The sequence below is a fragment of the Musa acuminata genome, chromosome BXJ3-7 (genome assembly GCF_036884655.1).
Source record: "Musa acuminata AAA Group cultivar baxijiao chromosome BXJ3-7, Cavendish_Baxijiao_AAA, whole genome shotgun sequence".
Classification (NCBI taxonomy): domain Eukaryota; kingdom Viridiplantae; phylum Streptophyta; class Magnoliopsida; order Zingiberales; family Musaceae; genus Musa; species Musa acuminata.
Window position 1 is genome coordinate 3,724,678 of NC_088355.1, and position 24,669 is coordinate 3,749,346.

The 24,669-nt window shown below is 38.6% G+C and overlaps 4 protein-coding genes across 7 annotated transcripts; 2 read left to right on the forward strand and 2 right to left on the reverse strand.

The window, feature by feature from the left end:
* Positions 1 to 533: 533 nt before the first annotated feature.
* Positions 534 to 1,691, forward strand: LOC103991095 (peptidyl-prolyl cis-trans isomerase CYP20-1-like). The gene is made up of 7 exons (XM_009410456.3): positions 534 to 605; positions 702 to 768; positions 845 to 892; positions 1,018 to 1,041; positions 1,119 to 1,301; positions 1,393 to 1,480; positions 1,542 to 1,691. The coding sequence occupies exons 1-7, from the start codon at positions 534 to 536 to the stop codon at positions 1,678 to 1,680; spliced, it is 621 nt and encodes a 206-aa protein (XP_009408731.2). The 3' UTR covers positions 1,681 to 1,691.
* A 149-nt stretch (positions 1,692 to 1,840) lies between these two features.
* On the reverse strand, positions 1,841 to 3,652 carry LOC103990601 (coniferyl alcohol acyltransferase-like). The gene is made up of 2 exons (XM_009409797.3): positions 3,017 to 3,652; positions 1,841 to 2,879 (listed from the first exon to the last, which is right to left on the reverse strand). The coding sequence occupies exons 1-2, from the start codon at positions 3,434 to 3,436 to the stop codon at positions 1,971 to 1,973; spliced, it is 1,329 nt and encodes a 442-aa protein (XP_009408072.2). The 5' UTR covers positions 3,437 to 3,652; the 3' UTR covers positions 1,841 to 1,970.
* Positions 3,653 to 5,468: 1,816 nt separating this feature from the next.
* Positions 5,469 to 10,113, reverse strand: LOC135643446 (serine/threonine-protein kinase STY13-like). 3 transcript variants are annotated; one of them, XM_065160408.1, is made up of 3 exons: positions 9,898 to 10,113; positions 8,563 to 9,561; positions 5,469 to 6,077 (listed from the first exon to the last, which is right to left on the reverse strand). In XM_065160408.1, the coding sequence occupies exons 2-3, from the start codon at positions 9,471 to 9,473 to the stop codon at positions 5,738 to 5,740; spliced, it is 1,251 nt and encodes a 416-aa protein (XP_065016480.1). In that variant the 5' UTR covers positions 9,474 to 9,561; positions 9,898 to 10,113; the 3' UTR covers positions 5,469 to 5,737. The 3 variants fall into 3 exon arrangements, with proteins under 3 accessions (XP_065016480.1, XP_065016479.1, XP_065016478.1); XM_065160407.1 differs by having other exon boundaries at positions 9,725 to 10,113; XM_065160406.1 differs by having other exon boundaries at positions 8,563 to 10,113.
* A 1,360-nt stretch (positions 10,114 to 11,473) lies between these two features.
* On the forward strand, positions 11,474 to 23,612 carry LOC135643035 (protein STRUBBELIG-RECEPTOR FAMILY 5-like). 2 transcript variants are annotated; one of them, XM_065159554.1, is made up of 16 exons: positions 11,474 to 11,821; positions 12,082 to 12,214; positions 13,178 to 13,249; positions 13,328 to 13,393; positions 13,686 to 13,757; positions 13,842 to 13,913; positions 15,734 to 15,805; positions 15,879 to 15,944; positions 16,628 to 16,693; positions 16,786 to 17,087; positions 19,007 to 19,275; positions 20,708 to 20,979; positions 22,021 to 22,141; positions 22,239 to 22,375; positions 22,655 to 22,811; positions 23,074 to 23,612. In XM_065159554.1, the coding sequence occupies exons 1-16, from the start codon at positions 11,596 to 11,598 to the stop codon at positions 23,215 to 23,217; spliced, it is 2,247 nt and encodes a 748-aa protein (XP_065015626.1). In that variant the 5' UTR covers positions 11,474 to 11,595; the 3' UTR covers positions 23,218 to 23,612. The 2 variants fall into 2 exon arrangements, with proteins under 2 accessions (XP_065015626.1, XP_065015627.1); XM_065159555.1 differs by having other exon boundaries at positions 15,879 to 15,896.
* Positions 23,613 to 24,669: the final 1,057 nt, after the last annotated feature.

The window sequence follows — 24,669 nt, forward strand, 5'->3', positions numbered from 1 at the left end:
CTTAATGTACTAATCAACCCAGATATCTCAATAAAAAATATTTTTATAATATATTTGCGTTCTATGATTTCTCTATTATTCAAATTTAAAAAAATAAAAAAAAGCAAAAAACTTATAGGTTTAAATTTCTTAAATAAAATATTCTACGTGAGAGCAAATAATACTGCCGAACCACTTCAATAATAATCTCTCTTCTATTATACTGCGAGAAGGAACGAAGTCTTCGTCTGCATCTTCTCGAGCTGGACATGAACGTCTCCGTCCCTCTTTGCCTAACCATCGAAGAGGTTGGAGTTCTGCGTGAGTCTCTCTTCGCCAAGAGAAATTTAGGAGACCCCGCCGCGTTCCTTCTGGCTAAATTGTTAAGGTGTTTCTTCTCTTCCCCTCCATGGCATGCAATCCAGCAGTCGCTCCAAAAATAGCGCCATGGCACGTCCCACGGGATCAGCCTGGTGCTATAACAAGTCCAAGCCCGGACCTCGACCACGTCGCAGCCTTGCTAGGCGAGAGGGGTGGCACTGCAGACGAAAGTAATGGCGTCGGCTTCTTCACGGACGGCTCTTCTGTGCTTCCTCCTCTTCTTCGGCAGCATCACCCTGATCCAGGTTATTCTCTTCTCCAGATATCGGTCCGTTAATTAACCATGAGATGTAATGGCTTCAAGTTCCTTTTCGTCGAACACCTTGTGTCGTTGGTTTCAGGCTGAAGAACTAAAGAAGGTCACCAGCAAGGTTTACTTCGACATTGAGATTGCTGGAAAACCTGTCGGTACGTATGCGTAGTTCGAAGTAAAACTACTGCTATCTCAGTTGGGTTTCCATTGAACACATTGATGAACGTGCAGGTCGAATAATTATGGGTCTATTTGGGAAAACTGTGCCGAAAACAGCAGGTATTCTTTCATGATCATTCATCTTTGGATTCATCTTTCTCAGGTATTCCATAGTTACAACCATCATACAAGTAAAAACCAGCAAGCTAACTTTTCTTCTTTGACTCTCTCTGTTTCTGCTGCAGAAAACTTCCGAGCGATTTGCACAGGTAATGAATGCTAACCTTACTCTTCTAGCAGTGTGTGTTAGCTAAAAGAAGGTGCATTGAGATGCTCTTGTTCATAGGTGAGAAAGGTCGGGATAAGTATGGGGTGCGTCTTTACTACAAGGGAAGCACATTCCACAGGATAATACCCCATTTTATGATCCAGGGAGGTGACATCGTGTTCGGCAATGGCAGGGGAATCGACAATATTTATGATGAGCCATTTGCTGATGAGAACTTCAAGCTCAATCACACTGGACCTGGTAAGCACCGCACCTGTCTAACCTGTCCTCTGTCCCGTTGCAGCAAGCATGACGTGCTAACCATCAAGCTTTGTTCTACTGGTTGGTGCAGGACTTCTGTCCATGGCAAATGCTGGCCCCGATACCAATGGATGCCAGTTCTTCATCACCACTGTAAAACTCAAAAGGTACTCGACTTGGTTGAAACTGTTTACATGTATATAGATTCTGCAAGAGTCGGATGATAGCTTTGTTCTCCAGGTTGGATGGAAAGCATGTTGTGTTCGGTGAGGTGTTGTCAGGAATGGACGTGGTGTACAAGATTGAAGCAGTAGGGCAAGCGAGTGGCGTCCCCAGAAGCAGAGTCGTGATTGCAGAGAGTGGAGAATTGCCTTTGTGATGTACACCATCTTGTTCTATCAGCTGTAACCTCGAAGAACATTTGCTGGATTGCTAATTGGATATGTTGTCGCTCTTCTGCCCTGCATTCATCTTCTTGTGTTGCTGTGATCTTTGATGCGAGTCAGAGGGATGACAGCTGATATATATATGGAAAGAGCTTTACGTGAAACACAAACACACTGTTATTTGATGTTTTCTAAAGCATATAGAATTCGCACACGATCGAAAGCTTTCGCCACAGCAAACACGAGGAAGGCAGCATTGAGGACGTGCAGTGTCGCAGTTGGTTCATGGAAGATAGTAATCCGAGGTCAAGGTGCGGAACACCGGTGGCTGCTCCGCTTCCAGCACCTCGGCCACCTTCTTCAGGAGATAGACGTACACCACCCAGTCCCCATCCGCCGTCGCGCTTGGCATCGGCATCACGTAGCCGGTGCTTCCGCCCCATGGGAAGTGGTACGACCCGAACGCCGCCTTCCCCCACCCGAACTGCACCTCGGCCACCGGGAACTCCCTCCCTGACGATACGACGCATGCCGGTCCCCCTTCCTTGGAGTAAATCCTCGCCACCGCCGGCTCTGGGCGGTGCGCCTCTACCCAATCGACCAGCCCCCGGAAGTGTTCCTCAGTGGCTTCCTGCTGCAGCCACGAGTGGACCACCTCCGCCACCTCCGCCACCTCCATCCGCCGTAGCTCCTCCACGCGCAGAGTGCCGTAGGGGATCGACAACACGTTGCCGAAGTAGCTGGACATGACAGTGTCGCGGAGGCGAGCCCGGCCGTCCACCACGATGCCCATGCGGCACCAGTTGTCCCCCGGCGCCGCCGTTATCGCCAGGGCGCGCCAGAGGTAGGCGGTGAACGCCTCGATTTTGGTTCTCCCCTTGGTGGACGACTGCATGCGGTCGATGTCGGCGGCGGCGATGTAGTAGATGCGGTTGATGGCTTCTTCGGAGTGATCAGGTTCGGGGGGCGGGAGGGAGGAGAAGGGGACGTAGAGGTGGTCGAAGGAGTGGTCGACGCGGAGCGGGCTGCGAGGGAACAGGAGGGAGCGACGGAAGGCGGGAAGGCAAGACAGGGGCTTCGATGTGGAGAGCTCCGACCAGGCCACCAAGAACATGTTGGTGGAGCAGGCATCGGCGACGCGGTGGTCGAACGCGCAGGCCAAAACCAGGCTGCCGCACTTGAGCTCCGTCGCCTGTCGTGTCCACCAAAGCTCAAACAGATCATTCAATTACAGAGGATTGGCATGATCGGTAGGTATACGACACCATCTGTTCGACAATATAGGCCACCATTGCCTGCGCCAGTAGAAGAAATAGGCCACGCATGTACCTGAACACATAGAACTCCTCCCTTCTTGGGCGGCACCAGCTTCCCCTCGACGCTCTCGCTGGGGTGGCATAGCCGCAGCGCCCTGAGCTCCACGTCCGCCTGGGCCACGACGAAGTCCACCCCGCGGTTGTTGCAGAGCAACTCCGGCTCGCCCGCCGAGTTCGCCACGACCTCGCCCGCGAAGGGGTAGTACGTCTCGAGCGTTTCCGCTAACGACGCCTTGAGCGAGCAGACCATGGAGGCCAAGGAGGGGTAGTGCTTCCCCCTCGGCTTCTTGTAGCAGAAGAAGACGCCGACGTCCAAGGCCGGTAAGAGCAGGTCCAGGTTCGACAGAGGTAGCCGGTGTTCACCCACCGGCGACGCCGCGGCCACTGTCTCCGTCTCCTTCACTGTTACCGTGTATCCTGTGCTTCTAACCATGTCTGCGTTGCTCTCGTCGTTCACAAAGAGGGTAAGCAGGAGGAAGCAACGTGGGAGTGCTCGAAGAAAAATATGGAGAAGAGGGATTCATTTATAGATCGAGAGGTAAGCTTGGCAAGAGTGTAGCCCCGGTATAAATGACCTGAGCACATCAGAAAGAAAGAAAGAGAAAGGGAAAGCATCTACTACGTTTGATTTCTTGGCCATGCACGCATGCATGACATGCATACATCTTTGGTTGATTAACCACAAGAGAACACAATTGTAGTAAGCATTCATATACTTAATATGCTTCATATTACAAGTTGGAATGTCCCTTTTGGTGGTATTTATACTTATATCAGCAATTGTACTAAACATTCATGCACCTGTATACTTAAAGAACGAAGACTGTAATTTTCATGTTACTTTTAGCTATTACATGCATAGATCAATGATCACCAACTGATGAAAAAGCAGAAACTGGACATGCTGACAGACAATGAAGATGAAAGTGAAAGATTAACCATATGTTTTGAGTGGATGATAAATTGATGGGTTTAGCATTATTGCAATTGGAATATCTTTGCCAGATATTAGCATATTTGTTGGTGCAACCTTTATCAACTCTAGAACAGAGATAATGAGATCTGGGATGTTGTTGTGACAGATCTTTTGGAGAAGGGTGAAGGACCTAATAGATAGCTCAGAATGAAGAGAAGTAGAAGAACAATTAATGTTGTCATCTATCTTCTAACTTCATACCTTTGTAAGAACTGACTGATGATGAGAGACCTGTTTATATACTTACTGATGGCTTAAAACAAAGCTAAAACAATCACAATTACGATTTAAAAAAGATACATTCTTTGTTGTACTTGTTGGTTGAATCACTAAATCATGCATGATGGATTGAGTGGATGTGAATGGGTAAACTTGAGAGATTATGATGAGCAATGGTCCTCCTTTCCTCTAGGAAAGAAACAGTCGTTCCATGCATGTCCACACAAGCTGACAATGAGATTTCATCTAATATTATGAAAGCTTTTAACACTGTAGAATCGAATGGAATGGCTTGCAGTCATTCTTGTTGCTGTCAATCGTCGTTAATGGACAGACTGCAGCAGTAAATTGAAGGATGACGACCTCTGGTTTGCTGTGGCAGTACATCACATTTGTGGAGATGAATCCAAAAGCAGTGTGATTATTAGCACATTGTTTACATGCACTTCACCATCCTTAGGTCAGTTGTACATTTCTGAAAGATGAAATTGCTGCACATCAGATCAGGAAGAGGCAATTGCATGATCAATCTGTCATAGTGTAGTTGTTGGGCAATGTTGATGCTCAATTCTTTTCATTCATTCCTTGAGATGAACTCAATCCTCCTGCTCAATTCTTTTCAATGGTTTTAAAATGGTCATGATCATTTCGATCATAAAGTAAGAGAGAGTTCCTATCAGAATGTAGTGATAGGTCTCAATCATCTACCAACCACAAAAACACAACTTCTTGCTAATGATCGGCTCAAATCACTTCAAACTTACCCTATTAAACCTAGCTATTTTGAAGAGATCAGCCGTAACATCAAACCCAGCAAGAGATACAACCTTACTCTCAAAACTGGCATGATGTCCATAAATCGATAGCTTGAGGAGATCGCGTTTGGTCACAAAGGAAACATGCTGTTAAAAATCAACATCACTTCTATTATGTTATGATGACACACGAGCAGCCTGCAGTAAGGACGATGCGTGCATTAGGACAAAGAAAACTCTATGATATCGTCAGCCTCATCTCATATTTCATTCTTTAGGAGAGAAATACTAAGGATTAAGGAAAAAAGATCTTGTTTACAATAAATCAGAAGCTTTTAATTCATAAAAAAGAATAGAAAAAACTGAAAAGTGGGTTGATCCCAGTCTAATAAAGTGAGTGAATTCTATGTCATTCATCACACCCTTCAAATGTCCCAAGTGGTCTGCTCAGATTATACTGTCTTTGAGATCTTGTGCCATGGCACTCTTGTGAAACTGTTGATACTGGATAGAAGTTTAGACAACAAGCTGACAAATTTTTAGCTATATAAACAAAATACAAGACTGGCTCTTGAAAAGAGACTCTTTGTTTCACATGGAAGCTATGGAACTTACACAACACAGCTGACAGCAAAAGAAAAAAAATAGATTTACCAAAATGGTAGCCTTTTCTTCAAAGGTAAGACAAATAAAATTCAAATACAGAACAATTTTTTTCTACTTCAACAACCAGTCCCGTAACATCATGAATTATACAATGGGTTGCCCTTTTTTTCTTCCAGTTTCAATCCGTGGCCATTGGTTCAGATATGCAACATCTAAAGCGAGCTTTGCGGACAGTGCATATGATCTCCATCTCTGCAATCTCCAGCATCCTGACCACCTCGGGGAAGGGAGGACGCACATCAGGGTTCGCGTCCCAGCAGCGAGTCATTATCTCGCCAAGGGCCAGAGGGCAATCGTGTGGTATGGTCGGCCGAACACCCTTATTTACAACAGCAAATGCAGCCTGCACGGCTGACATGTTCTGGAAGGGAAGCATGCCGGTTATAAGCTCCCACAATACGATGCCAAAGCTATAAACATCAACTTTCTGATCGTAGGGTCTATGTTGGATCATCTCCCTGCATACAAGACCTTACTCCAATTAAGCATCAAAATGGAAATCAGCAATGTAAAAGAAAAATAGTGACTAAACTTGGTATTAAAGAAGAAAACAGAGAATGAAGTTCAGATTCAGCCGTTGATAGGTCAGAGTTGCTTTCCAAAATCAGTTTGTGTACCTACATGTCAATGAACAGCAGGTGCAAGGCCTGCAAAACTCCTTAATATTGTATGTATAACAGACAGTAAGCTTACTGGAGCCTGTACTACAAAATATGTTTTAATTGAAATATGTTCCACCGACAAAAAATAAGCCTTTTCATAATTTATGATATACCAGTAAAGCCTCATTTTCTTAATAAACTGCTTTTGGGAAATCCAGCCGGAAGCTTCCACATATCCAGTGAAGCTTTAATGTCAAAAATCAGACAGACTAATAAATAACACTGCATTATCTGAACAAAAACCAGACATGTCATGTCACTGCATTAGTATTTGCATCATAAAGAACTAAGATTTCTCAAACTGACAAGACAATGAGGCTGCAAAGGAATGAGATCGAATAGACTGCACTAGAAATGGCTACGCAATAAGCACTGATGCAGAAGACAACTACCAAGCATTAGCTGGATTGAATAATTGAGATGGAGAATTAAAACAACAAAACCAGAAAGGTTCCATAAGTATCTTTTTTAACTAGTAGTATACATAATAGAATAGTTTGGAGTTGAATTCTTTGCTCAGTTACCTTGTGGGAGACACAGTTTTTCAGTAATAAATATTTGTGCTTATAACAACAACAAAGCCATGATGTCCCGACTACATTAGTTGTGTATACAGTATAAAGGGGCTAGCGATTTGTAAACGCATTGTGTTTTCAGATGGCAAAATTAGATACTCTATTTTCATCTAATTATAAACACTACGATCATGTACACTAGAGTGCATGGATTTAGTTGCCCCTTGACACCCCATGTGTCAAACTGTTCCTGGAATCTTTGCATGATAAGGACTGCATGCAGTGCAACATCATAGGCATATTCCAAGCACATGCCTAATTTTACCCAAGGACAAGATGCCAGAAACAGTGGCCCTGCTGCTTCCTCTATGGCACAATGTATACTGCATGATAAAAGGGATTCGATGGGACATCTAACTAGATTCAAAAGTGAAGACCAGTTGTTGATAAGACGAGAGAAATACATGTAGCAAACACCAGCACAGTTTCACCATTGAGAAAGTTTTCTCATTGGTAAAGCCAAATTCTATGGAAAATCTAAACCTGCAGAAATCCACTAGACTCCTAATAACTATTTATGACCTTAAGTGGGAAAACCACAATTAAAAAAAAATCAACATGAAAAGCTCATGATACAGGAAAAGTAGCCACAGAAATTTTCTTAAAGACCCTTTCCACCAAAAATACCATTTCCCATATACAGTAGTCTTTGGAAGCATATGCAGCTATATCTGAAATATTATGGGACTTCTTGGACCAACAAGATTCGAATAAGAATTAAGATAATGCCATATAGCTAAAGCATCATGAAATATTTGATAAACAAGTTCATTCATAACAAAACTACTCCTATAGTCAAGATTTTGCCAAAAGAATCCAAGGTGATTTTTATTGCCAGATAGGGCTATTTATATAAGCTTGCCCCAAAAGAGGCATGAAAACAATAACAGAACAAAATGCACTGATGCTGCTAGTCAATACCAAATTTCTACTCAGTCATTCTCAAATAAGGAGCATGATACCAAGTACATACACATGCATCAAATACTTGAACACCATTCACATAATGATAGGACATGAAATCATGACCTCACCAATTATTGACTAAAAAAGCAGGTAACAAACTGTACGCTTAAATTATTTCAAAATAAATGAATAAATTGGCTTTCTTTCTTGCATTTTCAGGAGGCAAAAAATTTCTTCCTAGCATTCTTCTCATTTGTTGATAAGATGCTCTAGAGAAGGAAGATATGATTACAAAGAGCAAAACTTGACATCAATATTGAACAAATAAAAATAATTAATGATAAGGGACTTTTGGGTTGTCCTTAATCAAACATAATTGGAAACCTACTGTATGTTAGGTGCCATGATAAACTGGAACAGATATGTCCTTTTTATCAACTTCTCCGAATTTTCTTGTCAGCTTTCTCAAAAGGTTATTACCGAAAACACCAAATGGCAGACTACCTCAATTGTCATCCTCAACATTTTGCAAAAAATGTCTAAGTTCCAACAATATAAAGGTAAAGATAAAAGCTTGCAAATATTTGTAGATCTTATTAGCAAGAATAACAATTATATAAAAGATATTGAAGGAACTACAAAATCTTAGCATTCCATGCAAATATCATAGAAGAAATTTTAATAAATCATATACCAAATCTATGGTGCAAGGTCAAGCAGAACTAGAACATAATTTGCAGCAAATACTTCTCAAGAAATTTTCGTAATGATACAAAAAGAAAGTAAAATTATTCACTTACGGAGCCATCCAACGGTATGTTCCAGTCTCGGGCGTCATCCCTTCAGTTTTCACCTCGATACGAGCCACTCCAAAATCAGCAATCTTTATTGATTTGTCTGTGAATATCAGAAGATTATCTGATTTTAGATCCCTGTGTATAAAACCTAGCCCATGCACATAGGCCATCCCTCTTGCAATGTCAAGAGCCTGTCTTACTGCCAGTCTTAGTGGTACTGACCTATTCTGCCTCTTCATCAAGAACTGCCTCACGGAACCACCCTTAGCATACTCAGTAACAATGCACCACACAACAGGCTTCCTACATGCTCCAATCAACCTCACAATATTTGGGTGCTTCAGAGTAGCTAACATCATAACCTCCTGCACAAACTGCTGCTCCATCAACTGTGTTCTCTCTGGGTCATTCTCAGGTCTCTCAAGCAGTTTAATAGCGACGTCTTCTCCATTGTAGGTACCCTTGTAGAGCTTCCCGAAGGCCCCTTGAGCAAAGGGCAGACCCATATTGAGCTTGTTAAGATCGATGGTCCACTCCTCGTAACCTTGTAGAGTCTCCGTAGGGTGTCCAATATCCATCAGGGCATGCACCAATGCATCAGCAGCCAGCCCAGGGTTAACCCTGCCAGGTCGCAGGACACTGTGGTCGACCGAGTAATTCGGGATCGCAATCTGGCGGAGCCCAGGGTGGTTGAGGATGCCAGTACGTGAGTCACTCGACCCAACGCTACTGGCGTCCCTTGACATGGCAATGGACCCGCCATCGACGCTGGTCTGGATGCTGTTGATGCTATCAATCGACATGTTGGAGCCCTCCCCGAGCTTCCGGTAGTACGCCATATAATAGAAGCTGTTCCCGTTGTCGATCCCTACACCGCTACCCATGATTCCAGGAAATCTAGGTCCTTCCAACATCTCCAATCCAACAAAAACCCTCCGATGAGCCAAGCCCCAATTTTTACGCGAACCTCAGCATTCAAGCTTCAATGCAAATCCCAAGAACCTAAAATGAAACCAGTCCTTATAAGAGGACGGTTTTCACCTTATTTCATATCCAAAATCTCGCAATCCAAACATATAGCACCGAAGAGAGATAAAATTCACAAGAATCAAACACTATTTCTCCATTCCTTTCGAGAATAACCGATCTGAACTAAGTTGATTACCTCTCGAAGTCACTATATCTTGACCAAACTCCAAGGAGAAACTCCACAAGGAAGATGGAAACAAAATCACAGAAAAGCAGCGAGCATTTAAAGGAGAAGTGAGCAGAGAATTCCACGACTCACAAAAACCAACTGATCTGGGTCGAGAGACCACGGATTTAGACGAGACTTACCTCGATCGAGAGGGTTTTCTCCCGAGAGAAGAAGAAGAAGAAGCAGAAAAACAACCAAGAGGAATCCAGGACAGGGATGTCGGAAGGGAGAAATCGGGGGAAGAAAAGAGGAGGAACGGCGAGGAGGCGAACACCTTTCACCCTCTTTTGGGATTACCGGAGAGGGACACAACGACGACCAGAAGCGGACAGAGGAAGTCGTTTGTTTCTCTCTCTCTCTCGATCACGACTTATTAATCTTTTTCCGAGGTGGCTTTTTTATAGGGCACGTTTAAGTATTGTTAAACGCGTGTTAAATGTGCCCTCGCGACACAACGAGATGATCAAAACGCCAGCCAGCCTGGCAAGAGATGCTTTCCTTAATCCATATTTCTTCATTATACAGAATTAGTCGCGATTATAAATACTTTAATACCTGTGCATGCAGGTGGAAATTACAAGTTCAAAACAAATAAAAACATATATATATATATATATATATATATATATATATATATATATATATATATATATTGTACATTGCATGGACGCATCGTGGCTAAGATACTGTTACATGTCAGCATTGTGGGTTGCCCACGTCAGTTTAATTTATTGGCATCGCTTCGTGCAGCCGATTTAGTTACGAGTTAAGCCACGTAAATCTGATGTATGATGGAAGGGGAAGAGGAGGAGAGGAAACAGAAGAAGAAAAATTTTTAGCATGTTTTCTTTGTATGTATCCCTAAAAATATCATTTGAAATATATTTAGGGTGATTTTGAAGTATCTTGAAGACCCCAAGTGGTCTCGAGATAATTTGGATGTGTTGTATATATTAAGACTAATGTCGGGAGAAGTTTTTCGATTCTTCTGATGTTCAAATTAGTTACGGAAAATCGAACGAATATATTTATATTTTTAAAAGAATCTTTTAACAAAGCATGAAGATTATATTTTATATCAAGTTTTGAAAGAGACGATTTGTAACCACAGATGTACGAGGGTGACTAAAATCCCTCTTATTCCATGTTAATTTTCATATGACACGTACATATCGGATGATAATTGATTGTTAATATATTTTCTATCATTAATTATTTTATTTTTTGATTAATTCTAAAAAATATATATCTAGTGAATTTTTTGGGTCGATCTTATTTTTCTTCCTATGAATATATTTATTTTTTTTGGTTTCTCCTAATATCAAAAGGCTCACTTATTTTCCATAGTTTCTAAGATGTTCAAGAAAATGAGTGTAATACTTGGTTACACCCTTAGACCATTGGATTTGGATTGATTATTATTGTGTTATAAATGGATTTCATTCCTCATAAATAAAATTTATATTATTTATTATAGTAATAGCTCTATCAAAACTAAGTCTATTAAAAAATATTGCAACTACCATAAATTGATTTCTATGTTAGTTGTAGTCTTTTTGAAAAGACTTAATTGGGGTCAATATCATTAAGATAAATAATACACATTTCAAATTTGAGAGGGTAGAAACGTAAATACACATAATATTGGAAATGTCCCAACACTAAAAACCACTGCCGAGGCGAACGGCAGTCGTCATAGCGAGGCCGGAGGCTCTCCGCCACTCTCGCGGCTCCGCTCCACCTCCTCCAATGGCGATCCCCACCAGCACCAGCACCAGCACTACCTCCTCCTCCTCCTCCTCCTCATTCGACCCGCTCCTCGAGACCGTAATCATAGGATGCGCGAATGTATCCCAGAGGAACCACCGAAGGTTCGCCTCTCGCGGCATCGGCACCCTCGGCTCCCGTCCGCTCACCCCCTTCACTCCTCGTCTCCATGGAAGGATCGTCCAAGCCCTAGATCCGTGCCTTCCGAGATGGCTCGATATTTCCCACGAGTGCTGCCTCTCTTGCTGTTTCTGCGGCTCTCCGATCTTGTCCGCGGCAACACCGACCAAGCCGATGGTAACCGATATGTCGAGCTTTCCGTTTTCCGTTTTCCGTTCTCTATTGATAGTGGCCAATCGATGTACTTTTTCCAACAAGGCCTTTGATGAAATGTTCGAGCGAGTCTGAAAGACTCGGAAAATAGTTTCGATGTGTCTCATTCAACATCCTTACATGGGATGGCTTCTTTAGAATATGTCGATCGTAGAACTATCCGATTTTAGGGTGTCTTTTCTTTTCATCTCTTTTGCAGTAATGATTTTATATGTTTATTGCAGTCTCTGCCTTAAATGTTATGTATAGCAGCTTAAATTCCCCCTCTCAGCTGACTGGTTGGAGTTCCAGCGGTGGTGACCCCTGTGTCAACAATTGGAAAGGCATCAAGTGCTCTGGCTCATCCGTAACAAAAATGTAGGACTGTTTTGTTTTCTTGGATTCCTACCTTCGGTCGGTGTAATTCAGTCATCATCATCATCGTACCATCCAGCATTATTCTAAATTGCATTTGATGTGGCCGTAGATGCTGATACGGCTATGTGAACCACTGCAGATGAGGCCTATGAGTAAGCTATATGTGGTATTATGCATCTAGGTTTGCAGTCTACATGGAGTATGTTTTTGCATATGCAGATTATGTTTCCATATAGACCAATTTTTTCCTTCAGCATCTGCCATATAATTGATATGCCATGTTAAATATTATACCAATTACTTAAACTTAATTAACTTCTTGATACTTTCACTGATGTAAGTCATCAAATGATCACATTTGTAGGATAAATATCTAGTTTGACTGCAACTACCGGCATGAATCCAAGCAGAGTTGTGGTCATGGCGGAGCAGGATGTGGATGTATATATTGTATAAAGTTTAGTTGCAAGAATACATACATCACTTGGTCATGATGAACATATGATATAAGCTGCATAAGCATATCTGTGGTTTTGTTGACTGCTTGTATGGTGTTGCAGCTTTTAGAGCATTGCTAGAAAATGTAAAACACCATCAATGTTAGACTTTTCCAGGCAGCTACTTTCAGTGTTAAGAATTAATAACTTATACTGTGTAGAAAGGAAGGTTTCTGGATTATGCCTTTTACTTATGTAGCTTAACATTTAAGAACAAACTCACTTGGAAAGTTCTTAAGGAGGAAGGTAGTGATTTGAAACAGATACAAATACTGTTTATTCATACTAAAAGTATATAGGTTTTAATATTATATTATATCAACCATTCAGGTTCATTTCACAAGTGTGTCTATCATGCTTTTATTTTCTAATAATATTTGATTGGAAACTTATGAAAGATATTTTATATTTTGTCATTATTTTCAGAAGTCACATAATTGTGTGTTTTCTTCTTTTTGTCAACCAGCACACTCTCAGGTCTTCAATTGACTGGTACAATGGGTTACCAACTCTCTAGCTTGATTTCAGTAACTTATTTGTAAGAACCAATTTCTTATTTGTTTAGGCATATTGATGTTGCAACTTAGTACCCTTTTTTTTCCTTGTCTTTGTACAGTGACTTGAGCAAGAACAATCTTAATGGTGATATACCTTACCAACTTCCTCCTAACACCACTCATTTGTAAGTCACACTTCAAAACATTGCATGTTGATCAAATTATTTTTCTAGCCAGTGATTACTGTAATCTCCAATGCATTTTACAGGAACATAAAAGGTTTAGTGAAACGCGAAGTTATCTACAATAAATCAGTTTGGAATACCTGTGTAGTTGTAATTATATTTAATTATTCTTTTGAACATTATAAGAAGGCTAATGTATAAATGAGATTTCAATGATTTGTATGGTTACATTTCTTACATATTAGTTGGATATAAATTATTTATTCATCTTGACATCTTTTTATGTATGCAGAAATCTTGCTGGAAATGCACTTACTGGAGGGATTCCTTATTCAGTTTCTCAAATGAATCATCTTAAGTATTTGTAAGAAAATTTGAATTTCATTGCATATGCTCCCATTTGACTCGATGGGCTTTACTGATTAGTTCATTTGATGGGGAGGTGCAGGAATCTTGCCAGTAATCAGCTCAGTGGACAGTTGACTGATATGTTTGGAGAGCTTTCTAGTCTCTCACTGCTGTAAGACATTTACTGCTTGATTAGTACATAGTAGCACAATCTATCCTATTTCTGTGATACAAAGAAGTTAGTTTGCTACTATGTTGCCAATGACTTACTACCTGACAAGATTCTTTTCCTGAAACAAGACATTTGTTTTAGTGATCTTCATTAGTATATTTTATCATGTTGAAGAAGTTATATTGTTGAGGCATTAAGTGATTGACTTATCTATTGACAATATTAATCAACTTGTGTTCTAGTGTATAATTACACTAGAACACAAGTGTTGATGGATAATTACAAAACTGGATCTGAGTCGTGTGTTCTAGTGTTGATGGATGCAGATTGAATACTTTGCCATACCTAACCACCCGTGCTTTACTTACAATCCATCCTTACCACTTACCACTACTTTATGGCCAACCACCAATACCTCCTTCATTATTGCTGCTACCAATTTTGCTATTGGTGTCGCTGCTTTCACCAAAATTACCACCATTGTTGCCGCCACCATCACCACCACACCTTCGTTATCATTACAACACTACCTCTACAAATAGCCTCACTCTCCACCTTCAATAGCTCTGCTCCTACCACCACCATCATCATCCCTGCTACCATTGACACCACCACCACTACAAATTGCAGAAGAGACAAAAAGGAAAGAAGAAAGAAATATTTTGATTTATAATATATAAATATGTTTTGCCATAAATGAATTGAAAAATAAAGATAAAGATGGGATGAAAGGCAGAAAACTATTTTTTTGAAATTAAACAGACCCTTTCTAGCATTTGTCTCCAATACTTAAGTTCAGAATTAATCTCAACTAATTTCATTAATCAAAATAATATCATTAACAAATAACATTCACTAGGGAAGTTTATCCTGAATAGGCAAGTAAGCTCCTTCATTGACCCAAGAAATTATATTAGACATGTTTGGACCATTTGAGCCAGAATGCTTAACTGAGATTTACTAATAGTATGCTCATCTAGTCAAATATACTATTATTTGGAACTATTAGGGCTCCATAGACGTCTAAACAATTATAGATTTTGCGTTTGTTGGGGTGCCATAGAAACGTAGAACAATTATTCCAGCACTAGAAAGTATCTACAATGATGATGCCAGTCATGCATATCTCTAAGGTGGATTCCAGTGATGCAGCCATTATGGATCAGATGAACCTCGCAAGTGAACCTTATTCAAGTTCCTTCTAACATTGTCCAGTTTTATGTATTATAGATATCATGTTTGACTACCATGAAGATCAGTATAATGGTGCATGATCACAATGTTAGATTGGTGGTAGATGATTCATAAAAAATGACTTGGTAGCCCTATCTGAAAACTTATGAACATTATAATATATATTTTATGATGCTTAAAGATAGCGCTGGATTTTATTCTGCTGCAATAATATCAATATCTCGATTAGATGTAGTGGTTTATCTGCTTGTTGTTGTTTGAATGATTAAAAACAAGTATACACCTGTTATGTACTGTTCAATAGATGATGTCAGAATGGAATTACAAGTACCATTCATCGTTGGATTCACTATACATTAGAATATATTTTTCCTCTGTATTTATGTGATAATCTACTTGAGCTAGTTGGGTGATCTTTCAAATAAACCATGGTGATCTTGCAGGTGTTGTCATAGCTTGGTTTTCACTTATCTGATAGCATTTTCTGTTCTAGCATCATTGGTCACAGATGTTGTTTGTATTTAGGACTTAACAATTATGTTTCTGTGTAATACTCTTGTTCTCATGTGTGAGCTTTGTGCATATGGCCATATTTTATTATTACTAAGTTCGAGTTATGACATCAGGGATCTCTCATTCAACCGCTTCTCAGGTAACCTGCCTAATAGCTTTGGATCTCTCTCGAGTCTCAAAACTTTGTAAGCAACTCAATTGTTCCTTCAATCTATCTTTGTGAGTTCGTTCTAAACTAATAAGCATTTGAATTTTCAGGAATTTGCAGAACAATCAGTTAAGTGGTTCAGTTGATGTTCTTGCCACTCTATCTTTAGAAAACCTGTATGTATTGCTTAATAATCAGGTTATGATGTATATGCCCCTTTCATCTGCTTGAAAATTGGATGTGAAGTTTGCAATACCATATGTAATTCAGTTTCGTTGGAAAAAGTTCTGCAGATGCTAATGGTGCTTACCTTTTTCAATTTGATATGTGATTGGTTGCCATGATAGCAAGTACTTATGTAAATTTTAGAGAATTTTAGTTCAAGTACATGGTGACATGCTTTTAGTTTCAATTTATCTTGTTATAACAATTCAGTAAAATCTTTTAGTTTCTTAAAATGGAAGGTTATATAAATTATGCTTAAAAATGTACTTAAGCAACAGAAAGTCAAAAAAGTGACATATTTTGACTATACAAGAATTATAAGGATTCCAGGATTATGCACTTGCAGAAATATTATGCACATACATGGGAAGGGTCTCAGATAGAGAAGAGAAACTTAATTGCACAAGAGACATTCAACTCTTTACAGCTCAAAATAGAAGGCAAAATTGTTAAAATTGTTGTGTTTTTGCCGATATATGACATCCCATTTGTCAGTATCTGTTTTCATATTTTACTGCTGAATTAATTATGCTCAACACATTAAACAATTTAACAATTGCTTGCTTCTTGTAAGTCAGCTAACTTGCCAATTATTCAATCAATCTTTAATGAGGTTTTGTTGTTATGCCACTAGGAATGTTCAGAACAATCAGTTCACCGGATGGATTCCCAACAAATTGAAAAGTATAAATAATCTTAAGTGAGTAGGATTATGCTTCTTTTTTGGTTGCTTTTTTGGTTTTTGTGGATTTTCTGCTTTGTTGAGTATTTTCTGTTGGTTATTTTCTGAAGGGTTGGAGGAAATTCTTGGTCAACTGGAAAACCACCTCCAGGTATGGTTACAGCTAGAGATAATAATGGCAAAAGCCACAAAAGCTCAATTAAAGATGCCAAACATAACAAAGTTAAAAAAGGAAAACAACATTCAGACCTGAAAGGTGCAGTCATTGCTGTGATACTGATAGCTGTGTTAGTTGTGGCCCTTATTTTATTGGCTTTGGTTAAGCGAAGATCTTCAGGTTCATCTCATTATACTGACGAACGACTCAGCCATAACAGATCATTTAGTCCTCTAGCAGACAATAAGTTTACAGGTATTTTCTTTCATCATGTTAATCATTCAGAATCTTAACATAATTTTGTTGTGCAGTTGCTCTTATGAGTTCTGGTTGCAGTTGCAGAAATTATATACTTGTGTATCTGATTCTTAGCTTCATTTCACAAAATTCAGATCAAGGGTGAATCTTATCTGATTTACGATCTGATTTGAGTCTGACAGCTGACTGATGTCGCTCTTGTGTACGAAGCCTCACATTCCTTTGTCTGATGACCTTATACTCTTGCATGGACTTGATTGATATTTGATATAAACCATTTCCACGTGGTGCAAATTCTAACTCATAATGTTTAATTTAAATAATTTATTTCTGAGATTAAAGTGGAAGTTGTTTTCAGTGGGTTATACATAATTATTTATTGCATGCATATCATTGATGGCACAGGAAGAATTGTTCTGGCACTAGTGGCAGTTATATGAATTCTGGCAACAGCTCCAATGAGAACCTTTTATTTGGGATCTAAGAAAATCAAGCATATAGTATTTGCTATTTATTAGGAGTTCCTATTGCATTAATGGCTGTATTTGGGATACGTGAACTTTTACAAGAGCAATACAATCATGATGTTTACAGTTCACTAGAGTTTAAAAGTGACACTTGCAGTTCAGGTTACATGAGGGTTAACCATAGGATATACAAGATCCACATAGTATGGAAGTCGACAGGGACTTGTTGAGTGTGGCATATGATAACTAGGATGATTAAAATCAAGAGGGGTCTCTGTAGTGGTATGGCCATCATGTGTCAATTTTATAAGACAGTAGTGAGATTATAGATGCTTTATGGACAAGAAAGTTAATATATAACATATAGGAGAAGTTAGTTTCCTTGAGATGGATGTGAGGTTAGAAAAACTGTTTAACATTCTCAAATGATTAAGGTATTAATGTCTCAACTTATAATGAGGGAACATGTTTAAAGTGGTATATCTTAGATCAGGTGAAATAATTTAGAATTGTGGTGCAAGAAGAGGTGGAGAAAAGCATAAGAAAAAAAATATATTAGAAACATTAAAAATAAACTTGATGGATTTCATGGCAGGAAAACATCATTGTAGCCAACCCCAACTACTTGAGACCTTACACTTGTTGTTGTGGGCACCTTAACATAAATAACTGATAGAAGATGGGTTTATTTCTGAAGCTAGAAGCAAGCTAACTCTTATATATTGTCAGTATGTTGTTTTAAAGGAAAGCTTAAACCGATTGTATGGCAATTGTTAATTTATATTATTACTAATGGTAATTGAATATGCATGATGCTGCCTTATGGTGAGAAACTAAGACAAGACAACATATTTAACATTAAAGTCCTTTTGTTACTCTAGCAATTTCAGGAACATTACTTGACCACAGAATTCAATTTGTTCATCAAGTTTGGAGATGTGATTGTTAAAGTTGCTATATTTCAATAAGAAGCTGATTAGAGTTTTTTTTTGGTTTAGCACTAATAAAATTAACTGTTTATCTTCACTATTTTCTTTGTAAAGCAAATCAGAAGTAAATTCTTCGGATCTGAAATTTAATGAGGTCCAATTTGCTACTATGTTGCGAGGAAACCCATTCTAGACAATTAGTTGGACTTATTTGAGGGATGATCAGAGAGTAATTACTGATCAGAGTTATAACATGATGGGCCTTGTTCATAAGACCATATGATATGTACATAATACACTTGATCTTGTTGCCAAAGTCAGTTTCTGGTTTAGTTCTATAACACTCATTTTTTTCCCTCTCAGAATGAAATCTGTGCAGCAATTTGATTTAGTAATGAATCTTGGTGCAATGGAACTCATATCTGTTAAATCAAATATTCTGTACTTTTTTGTTGGAAATTTTCCTTTTCTTGGTCATTATAAAATTTTTTAATATGATAAATTTTGGAGTCACTAGCAGGGCTTAAGGATTCTTCTTCTTCAATTGACATAAAGGCTATAGAAACATCTTCCATGGAGCTTAAACCACCAGCAGCTGAAACCCAAAAAACATACAATGATAATGAGTTTGCAAATAAACTTAATTCCAGAGGGAGCACAGATCCCGTTAGTCTCACTATTTATGCATTAGCTGACTTGCAAGCTGCTACCGGAAGCTTTAGCTCTAGCCACCTTCTTGGGCAAGGTAACATCGGATGTGTATACAAGGCAAAATTTAATGATGGGAAGGTACAATTACATTTGGAAAATGTTGAATTTACTTGAAAATGATCCTAAATAATCTGTTTTCTTCTATCTTTTTTCATTGAGCATGTACATGGTGTTCAAAGATAGTCGGTCTCAGTCATATGTATGGATAAGTCATGAAAATAACATGCTATGTTTTTGGCAACATGATTTCACATAGCCAATGACAGCCAACCAATGTCACGTTTTCATGTCATATGATCATAACATGAATAATAACAATTTTCTTTTTGTCTTGCTACTTAGTGTTGGCTTTATCAGCAATTATTTGTTACTAGATGGGCTGGACTAATGCTTATTACTGCTCACTTTGTAAAAGCAATGCATCTCAAAAGTCCTAGGTCGTTGTATTCATGTATATGTTATTTGCATTTTATATATAAAGCTGATTCCCCTAGTTGATAGATTTCATGATCTCATTTTTGAAGTAGCCGCTCGTCGAAATTGGTTTTATTGCTCAGGATGTGTATATGAAATATAGCTCATCTTATCTTATAAGTTTGCTGGCTTAAACCAATTGCTAAAGCTTGCGTCTAGCTTGAACTTTTAGAGTATAGCTCAATTCAGACAGTAGATGAGCATGGCAACCTTTCTTTATGGGTAAACCATACCTGGCAAAATGGGGTCATGCTTGACTTATTGAGTCTATACTTATGAATTTAAATTATTTGCATGGAAGCAAAAAATAAAAATAAAATAGCCTGAACATCCTTCTAGAGATGCAAACCATGCTCCTCTCCATGTATACACATTACATATGTGCATCTGCATATGTAAACATTATGTGCATGTACATTGTGTGCACATTGACAGCAATGGACAGAATATACATATATTAATTTTTCCGTATGTTATACAGACGGGTGGTTTAGGATGAAGGTAACTTATGGATTTAAATATTATCCATATTCTACATGTTGAAAAGGTAAAAGGAGAGTATTCCTCCCTATAAGAGGAGCATTATCCCTATTCTACATGTTGAAAAGGTAAAGGGAGAGCATTCCTCCCTATAAGAGGAGCATGGCTTATCAAATTGACATGTAATTGACACTCAGGTCTCGACATGGAAAATAACTGAATTGGGTTATTTAAATGTGATACTTATGTAGGAATAGCAAAAATGTGATGTTTTATTAGTTTGAGTCTGACTATTAAAAACTTTTAATAATATCTGCTTGTGTAGTTTTCAAGTTTCGGATCAAATACCCCCCAGATTAATTGAGATGGTACATTAAAATTGGATTTGTCCATATGATATAATATAAATAGACATCACATGGTTGCTTTTTAGAGATATTATGCTATTTCATGTCTTTCCTATGCTTTATCCTTTTTACATCAGAAATATTTATTATTATCGTGACTGAGTGTGATTCAAATATTCATCATTTATGATGCTTTCTGCCTTTCTCAGGTTTTGGCTGTTAAGAAGATAGAGACATTAAATTTATCAGGAAGCTGTTCTTATGATTTTATGGAGATAGTCTCTGGCATCTCCAGGTTGCATCATTCAAACATCGCTGAACTTTTGGGTTATTGCTCATCATCTGGCTACCAACTCCTAGTATATGAACTACAACAGAATGGTTCTCTCCATGGATTTTTACATTTATCGGATGATTATAGCAGACCATTGACCTGGGACACTAGAGTGAGGATTGCTCTTGGGACAGCCCGTGCTATAGAGTAAGTATCTATCATTAAAATGCTATCTAAGACTCTAAGTGGAAACGATAGTCATAGCAAGCACTTGTTTTCCCCCACTAGATACCTAATGTTATATTGCATTCCGATAAATGATTCTGAAAGTAATTCAACACAATCATTTAGAAAACACAGTTTAGATTACAAAATACGGTACTATCTTTAGAACCGGTTATATTTATGGCTACACTAATATATCAAGTGGTTTCATTTTCTCATAATATGTTTTGCCAACTCATCCTTTGTGATTCTATTATTTGATTTTCGACACACTCATTGAGCTGTTGAATATGCTTTTCTGAATAACAATCTAACAAACCTGAGTAAAGCGAAACTTGGAGAAAGAACTGGATGAAATGCTTAAGTTACAACTGTAAACTAGTTGAATTATTGAGTGTTTTTTGTGCAGTCTTGCTATTGAAAATCTACTTAAAGACGTGCTTCTCTGCGAACATTGATCTTTTTGACATACATGAGTATTTGGACAATTACTTTTGTAAATATTTATTCTTTTAATAAAATACAAAATCAAAAAAAGTAATTGTACTAATATATATTTTTATTTGGCATTGTCAGTATCAAGTTAAAACTGTCAGTGTAAGAACCCTGCTTTTCAGCTCTGACATGGAACTCATCAGGTGTCCTTTTGCAGTTTTTATAACCTTGTCTGTGCTTGACTAATGGGTTGCCACCATGTTGTGCTTTATAATTATCATGCATTCTGTCTAGACACTTGAAGGGAGGATTAACAGCTTTTTGGTTTGATAATGCATCAAAACATAAGCCATAGACTCAAGTACCTATCCTGGTTCATTCTTTATGAGAGATCGCATAAGCTAGATGGCCTTGTTGACATCCAGTGGCTTGACCATAATAATTGAACCAAGTGGTTTAAGTTTTAGCTTTATTAATCTTCATATTTTGTTATTAACCATTGATATCGTAAGGTATTTCAGTAGCTCGTATATCCGTACCAAATTGTACATATTTCCCAATTTCATCTGATAATTAATTTTTGTTCAGGTACTTGCACGAGGTCTGTGCCCCATCTGTGGTTCACAAAAACATAAAGTCTTCAAACATTTTGCTTGATACTGAGCTAAACCCATGCTTGGCTGACTGTGGTCTAGTCATCTTCTTTGAGGTTTCAACTAAAGTTCATTTGCAAATATCAAGGGACAATGCATGACATCTGACACCACTATACTGAGTCAGTGACTTACACTTCTTTTTTGCATCAGGACACAAGTGAGAACTTGGGCCCCGGATACAATGCTCCTGAATGCACAAAACCTTCTGCCTATTCAATGAAGAGTGATGTCTACAGCTTTGGAGTTGTCATGCTGGAGCTATTGACAGGTCGTAAGCCCTATGACAGGTAACTAGAGATTCCTGCATTTTTGGTAGTCTTTTCATAAAATTTTAAGCTAAATTGATTTGTTTTCTGACAAAATGTACAGCCGAGAGAATAAGATTCAGATACTATCACTCATCATTCTTGCCGATGCATGTAGTGTATCATGTAAATAGAAGTGAAATAATCTTATGAACTACTAGTGCATGCTCTTGTAACTCAAAACATCTTTGTTCATATTGTTTGCTCAAAGGGGCACTACATGTAGTTTTGTAGTCTAATTGCTGTTTTTAATTTCTTCAGTTCGAAGCCAAGAATTGAACAGTCATTGGTTCGCTGGGCAGCATCACAGCTTCATGACATTGATGCGTTGGCACAGATGGTGGACCCGGCCCTCCGTGGCCTCTATCCGCCAAAGTCATTGTCTCGATTTGCTGATGTCATCTCTCTCTGTATTCAGGTAAAGTGCTTTCTCAATCTTCCATGGTATACCATTCCATTTTGCCTGCACCGCTTGAGATTCCTGAGAAGCATGGGGCAGAAATTGTGCTACACATTTTAAGTATGACATAATTCTGCTTATGGAACCTTCTTTTCTTGTTGAGGGTTGATGGTGATGTGAAATCCGTCTTAAAATTGTTATATCTATGTAGTTTGTATACTCGTAAGCTATAGCTGCACTTTCCATTAACTTGATTCTATGTTTCTTTCAACTATTCCAGCCGGAGCCTGAGTTCCGGCCTGCAATGTCAGAAGTGGTGCAATCACTGGCTCGTTGTGTTCAGCGCACTAGTATCAGGAAGAGGATGGGCCGAGATCGGAGCACCTCTCGCAGGAGCAATGATTCTAATCATGGATACTACTGAGAAAAGCTTTTAAATGAATTTGTCAGCAGGTCCGAGGGCATTGCAATCAACTCCATCCAATTGGTAAGTTGCGCTGTTGATTGATGTACCACATCCTCTGAGGCAAAAAGTCGAATTACATTCTAACGATCAAGGAGAATAGCAAAGTTCCCATTCCAGTTTCATTGGACTTCTGGTATAAATAGCTGCTAGCATTGCCTTGATCTCTTTTTTTTTTTCCAATTATTTAGGAAATTTTGTTTATTAATGAGAAGAACAGCTCCTGAGTGATTGGAGCTGAGAACGGCGGTGAGCCCCTTCTGTGTAAGCTTTAATTCTATAATTATTATTATTTGTTGTTGTGCAAAGTCTTGATCCAAGTTTGACAAGTGTTGATGAAAACAACATTTACCAAACTTGTGTCATAATGACTCCTGTAATTGTTGTTAATATGAGTCATCAGTTGTACATGATGGACTATTCAAAATCTAGATTAGACTTATGTGGTCTGGTATTCTTCTTAAAAGATCCCCACCAACAACATGATGAACTATTTGTCAGTGATGGACTATTGAAAATGTAGCAGCTTTTTTAAGGGTCTATTTGTGGGTTTACATGCATTTGCATCAAAATAGAAAAAAAATATTACATGATCTTATTTCTGTTTTTCCGATGAACAAAAGCAATTATCTGTCAATAGAGTTTGAAAGACCAGATTTGGGTGATGCATTTCCTGCTAATTGTATGCTTATCTTCTAATGCTTCGACATAACTTTCTTGTGTTAATCCAATTTAAGTATAATTCTGTTCCCCCAGTTTGTATTCTTACCAGTGAGAAAACGCGTTGCAAGGTCAAGTTTGCCGAACGAGGCTTGTGGTCGATGCATCAGTGGTGTTAATGTTACTTTGAATTTGTTGATGTTACATGTAGCTCAGTTCATCTTCTTTTCTTCAAACCCATTTAAGGTTTCACACTTTAACTCTGACCGAATTTGATCCAACACTTTTCAACCTCATTTGCATAGGGATTAAAAGAAAAAGAAATCGGCAAATATGCATGTTTGAGGCATGTGATCCCTACAAAAATCTCATTTCTTTTTTTGACTTGCAGATAGTTCCATGGCAGGTTTCCATCACCGAGGAAAAGTCAGCACAATCTACGTCGTATCGAGTTGAAATTTCCTCCTTGAAATTGACCTTAAAAGAAAGGAAAGAAAAAAACAAAAGATAAAGTCTACGCGAGAATCTATTTGTGCTTATGAATAATATATTAGGTGAGAATAAATTATTGGACTCATTTTTTTTTAAAGAAAGCCATTTATTTTGAAAATTTGACGTTCCTACGGATCGCCACTACCACGTGAAAAAATTATTTTACTCCTAATATTTTTAAATTTTTTTGTCTATAACTCTTGTCTACTTAGCAACCCTTCTCATCGACCATAACCCTTGTATGTGGTCGGAGGGGACACG

Excerpts from the sequence above, each read along its gene's own strand:
- LOC103991095 (XM_009410456.3), top strand. The coding sequence starts at position 534 with ATGGCGTCGGCTTCTTCACGGACGGCTCTTCTGTGCTTCCTCCTCTTC. Across the intron at positions 1,302-1,392 it reads GCTCAATCACACTGGACCTG|GACTTCTGTCCATGGCAAAT; the intron begins GTAAGCACCGCA and ends TGGTTGGTGCAG. Across the intron at positions 1,481-1,541 it reads CTCAAAAGGTACTCGACTTG|GTTGGATGGAAAGCATGTTG; the intron begins GTTGAAACTGTT and ends TTTGTTCTCCAG.
- LOC103990601 (XM_009409797.3), bottom strand. The coding sequence starts at position 3,436 with ATGGTTAGAAGCACAGGATACACGGTAACAGTGAAGGAGACGGAGACA. Across the intron at positions 2,880-3,016 it reads GAGGAGTTCTATGTGTTCAG|GCGACGGAGCTCAAGTGCGG; the intron begins GTACATGCGTGG and ends TGGACACGACAG.
- LOC135643446 (XM_065160408.1), bottom strand. The coding sequence starts at position 9,473 with ATGTTGGAAGGACCTAGATTTCCTGGAATCATGGGTAGCGGTGTAGGG. Across the intron at positions 6,078-8,562 it reads ACATACCGTTGGATGGCTCC|GGAGATGATCCAACATAGAC; the intron begins GTAAGTGAATAA and ends TCTTGTATGCAG.
- LOC135643035 (XM_065159554.1), top strand. The coding sequence starts at position 11,596 with ATGCGCGAATGTATCCCAGAGGAACCACCGAAGGTTCGCCTCTCGCGG. Across the intron at positions 13,250-13,327 it reads TTGATTTCAGTAACTTATTT|TGACTTGAGCAAGAACAATC; the intron begins GTAAGAACCAAT and ends GTCTTTGTACAG. Across the intron at positions 22,376-22,654 it reads GGTCGTAAGCCCTATGACAG|TTCGAAGCCAAGAATTGAAC; the intron begins GTAACTAGAGAT and ends TAATTTCTTCAG.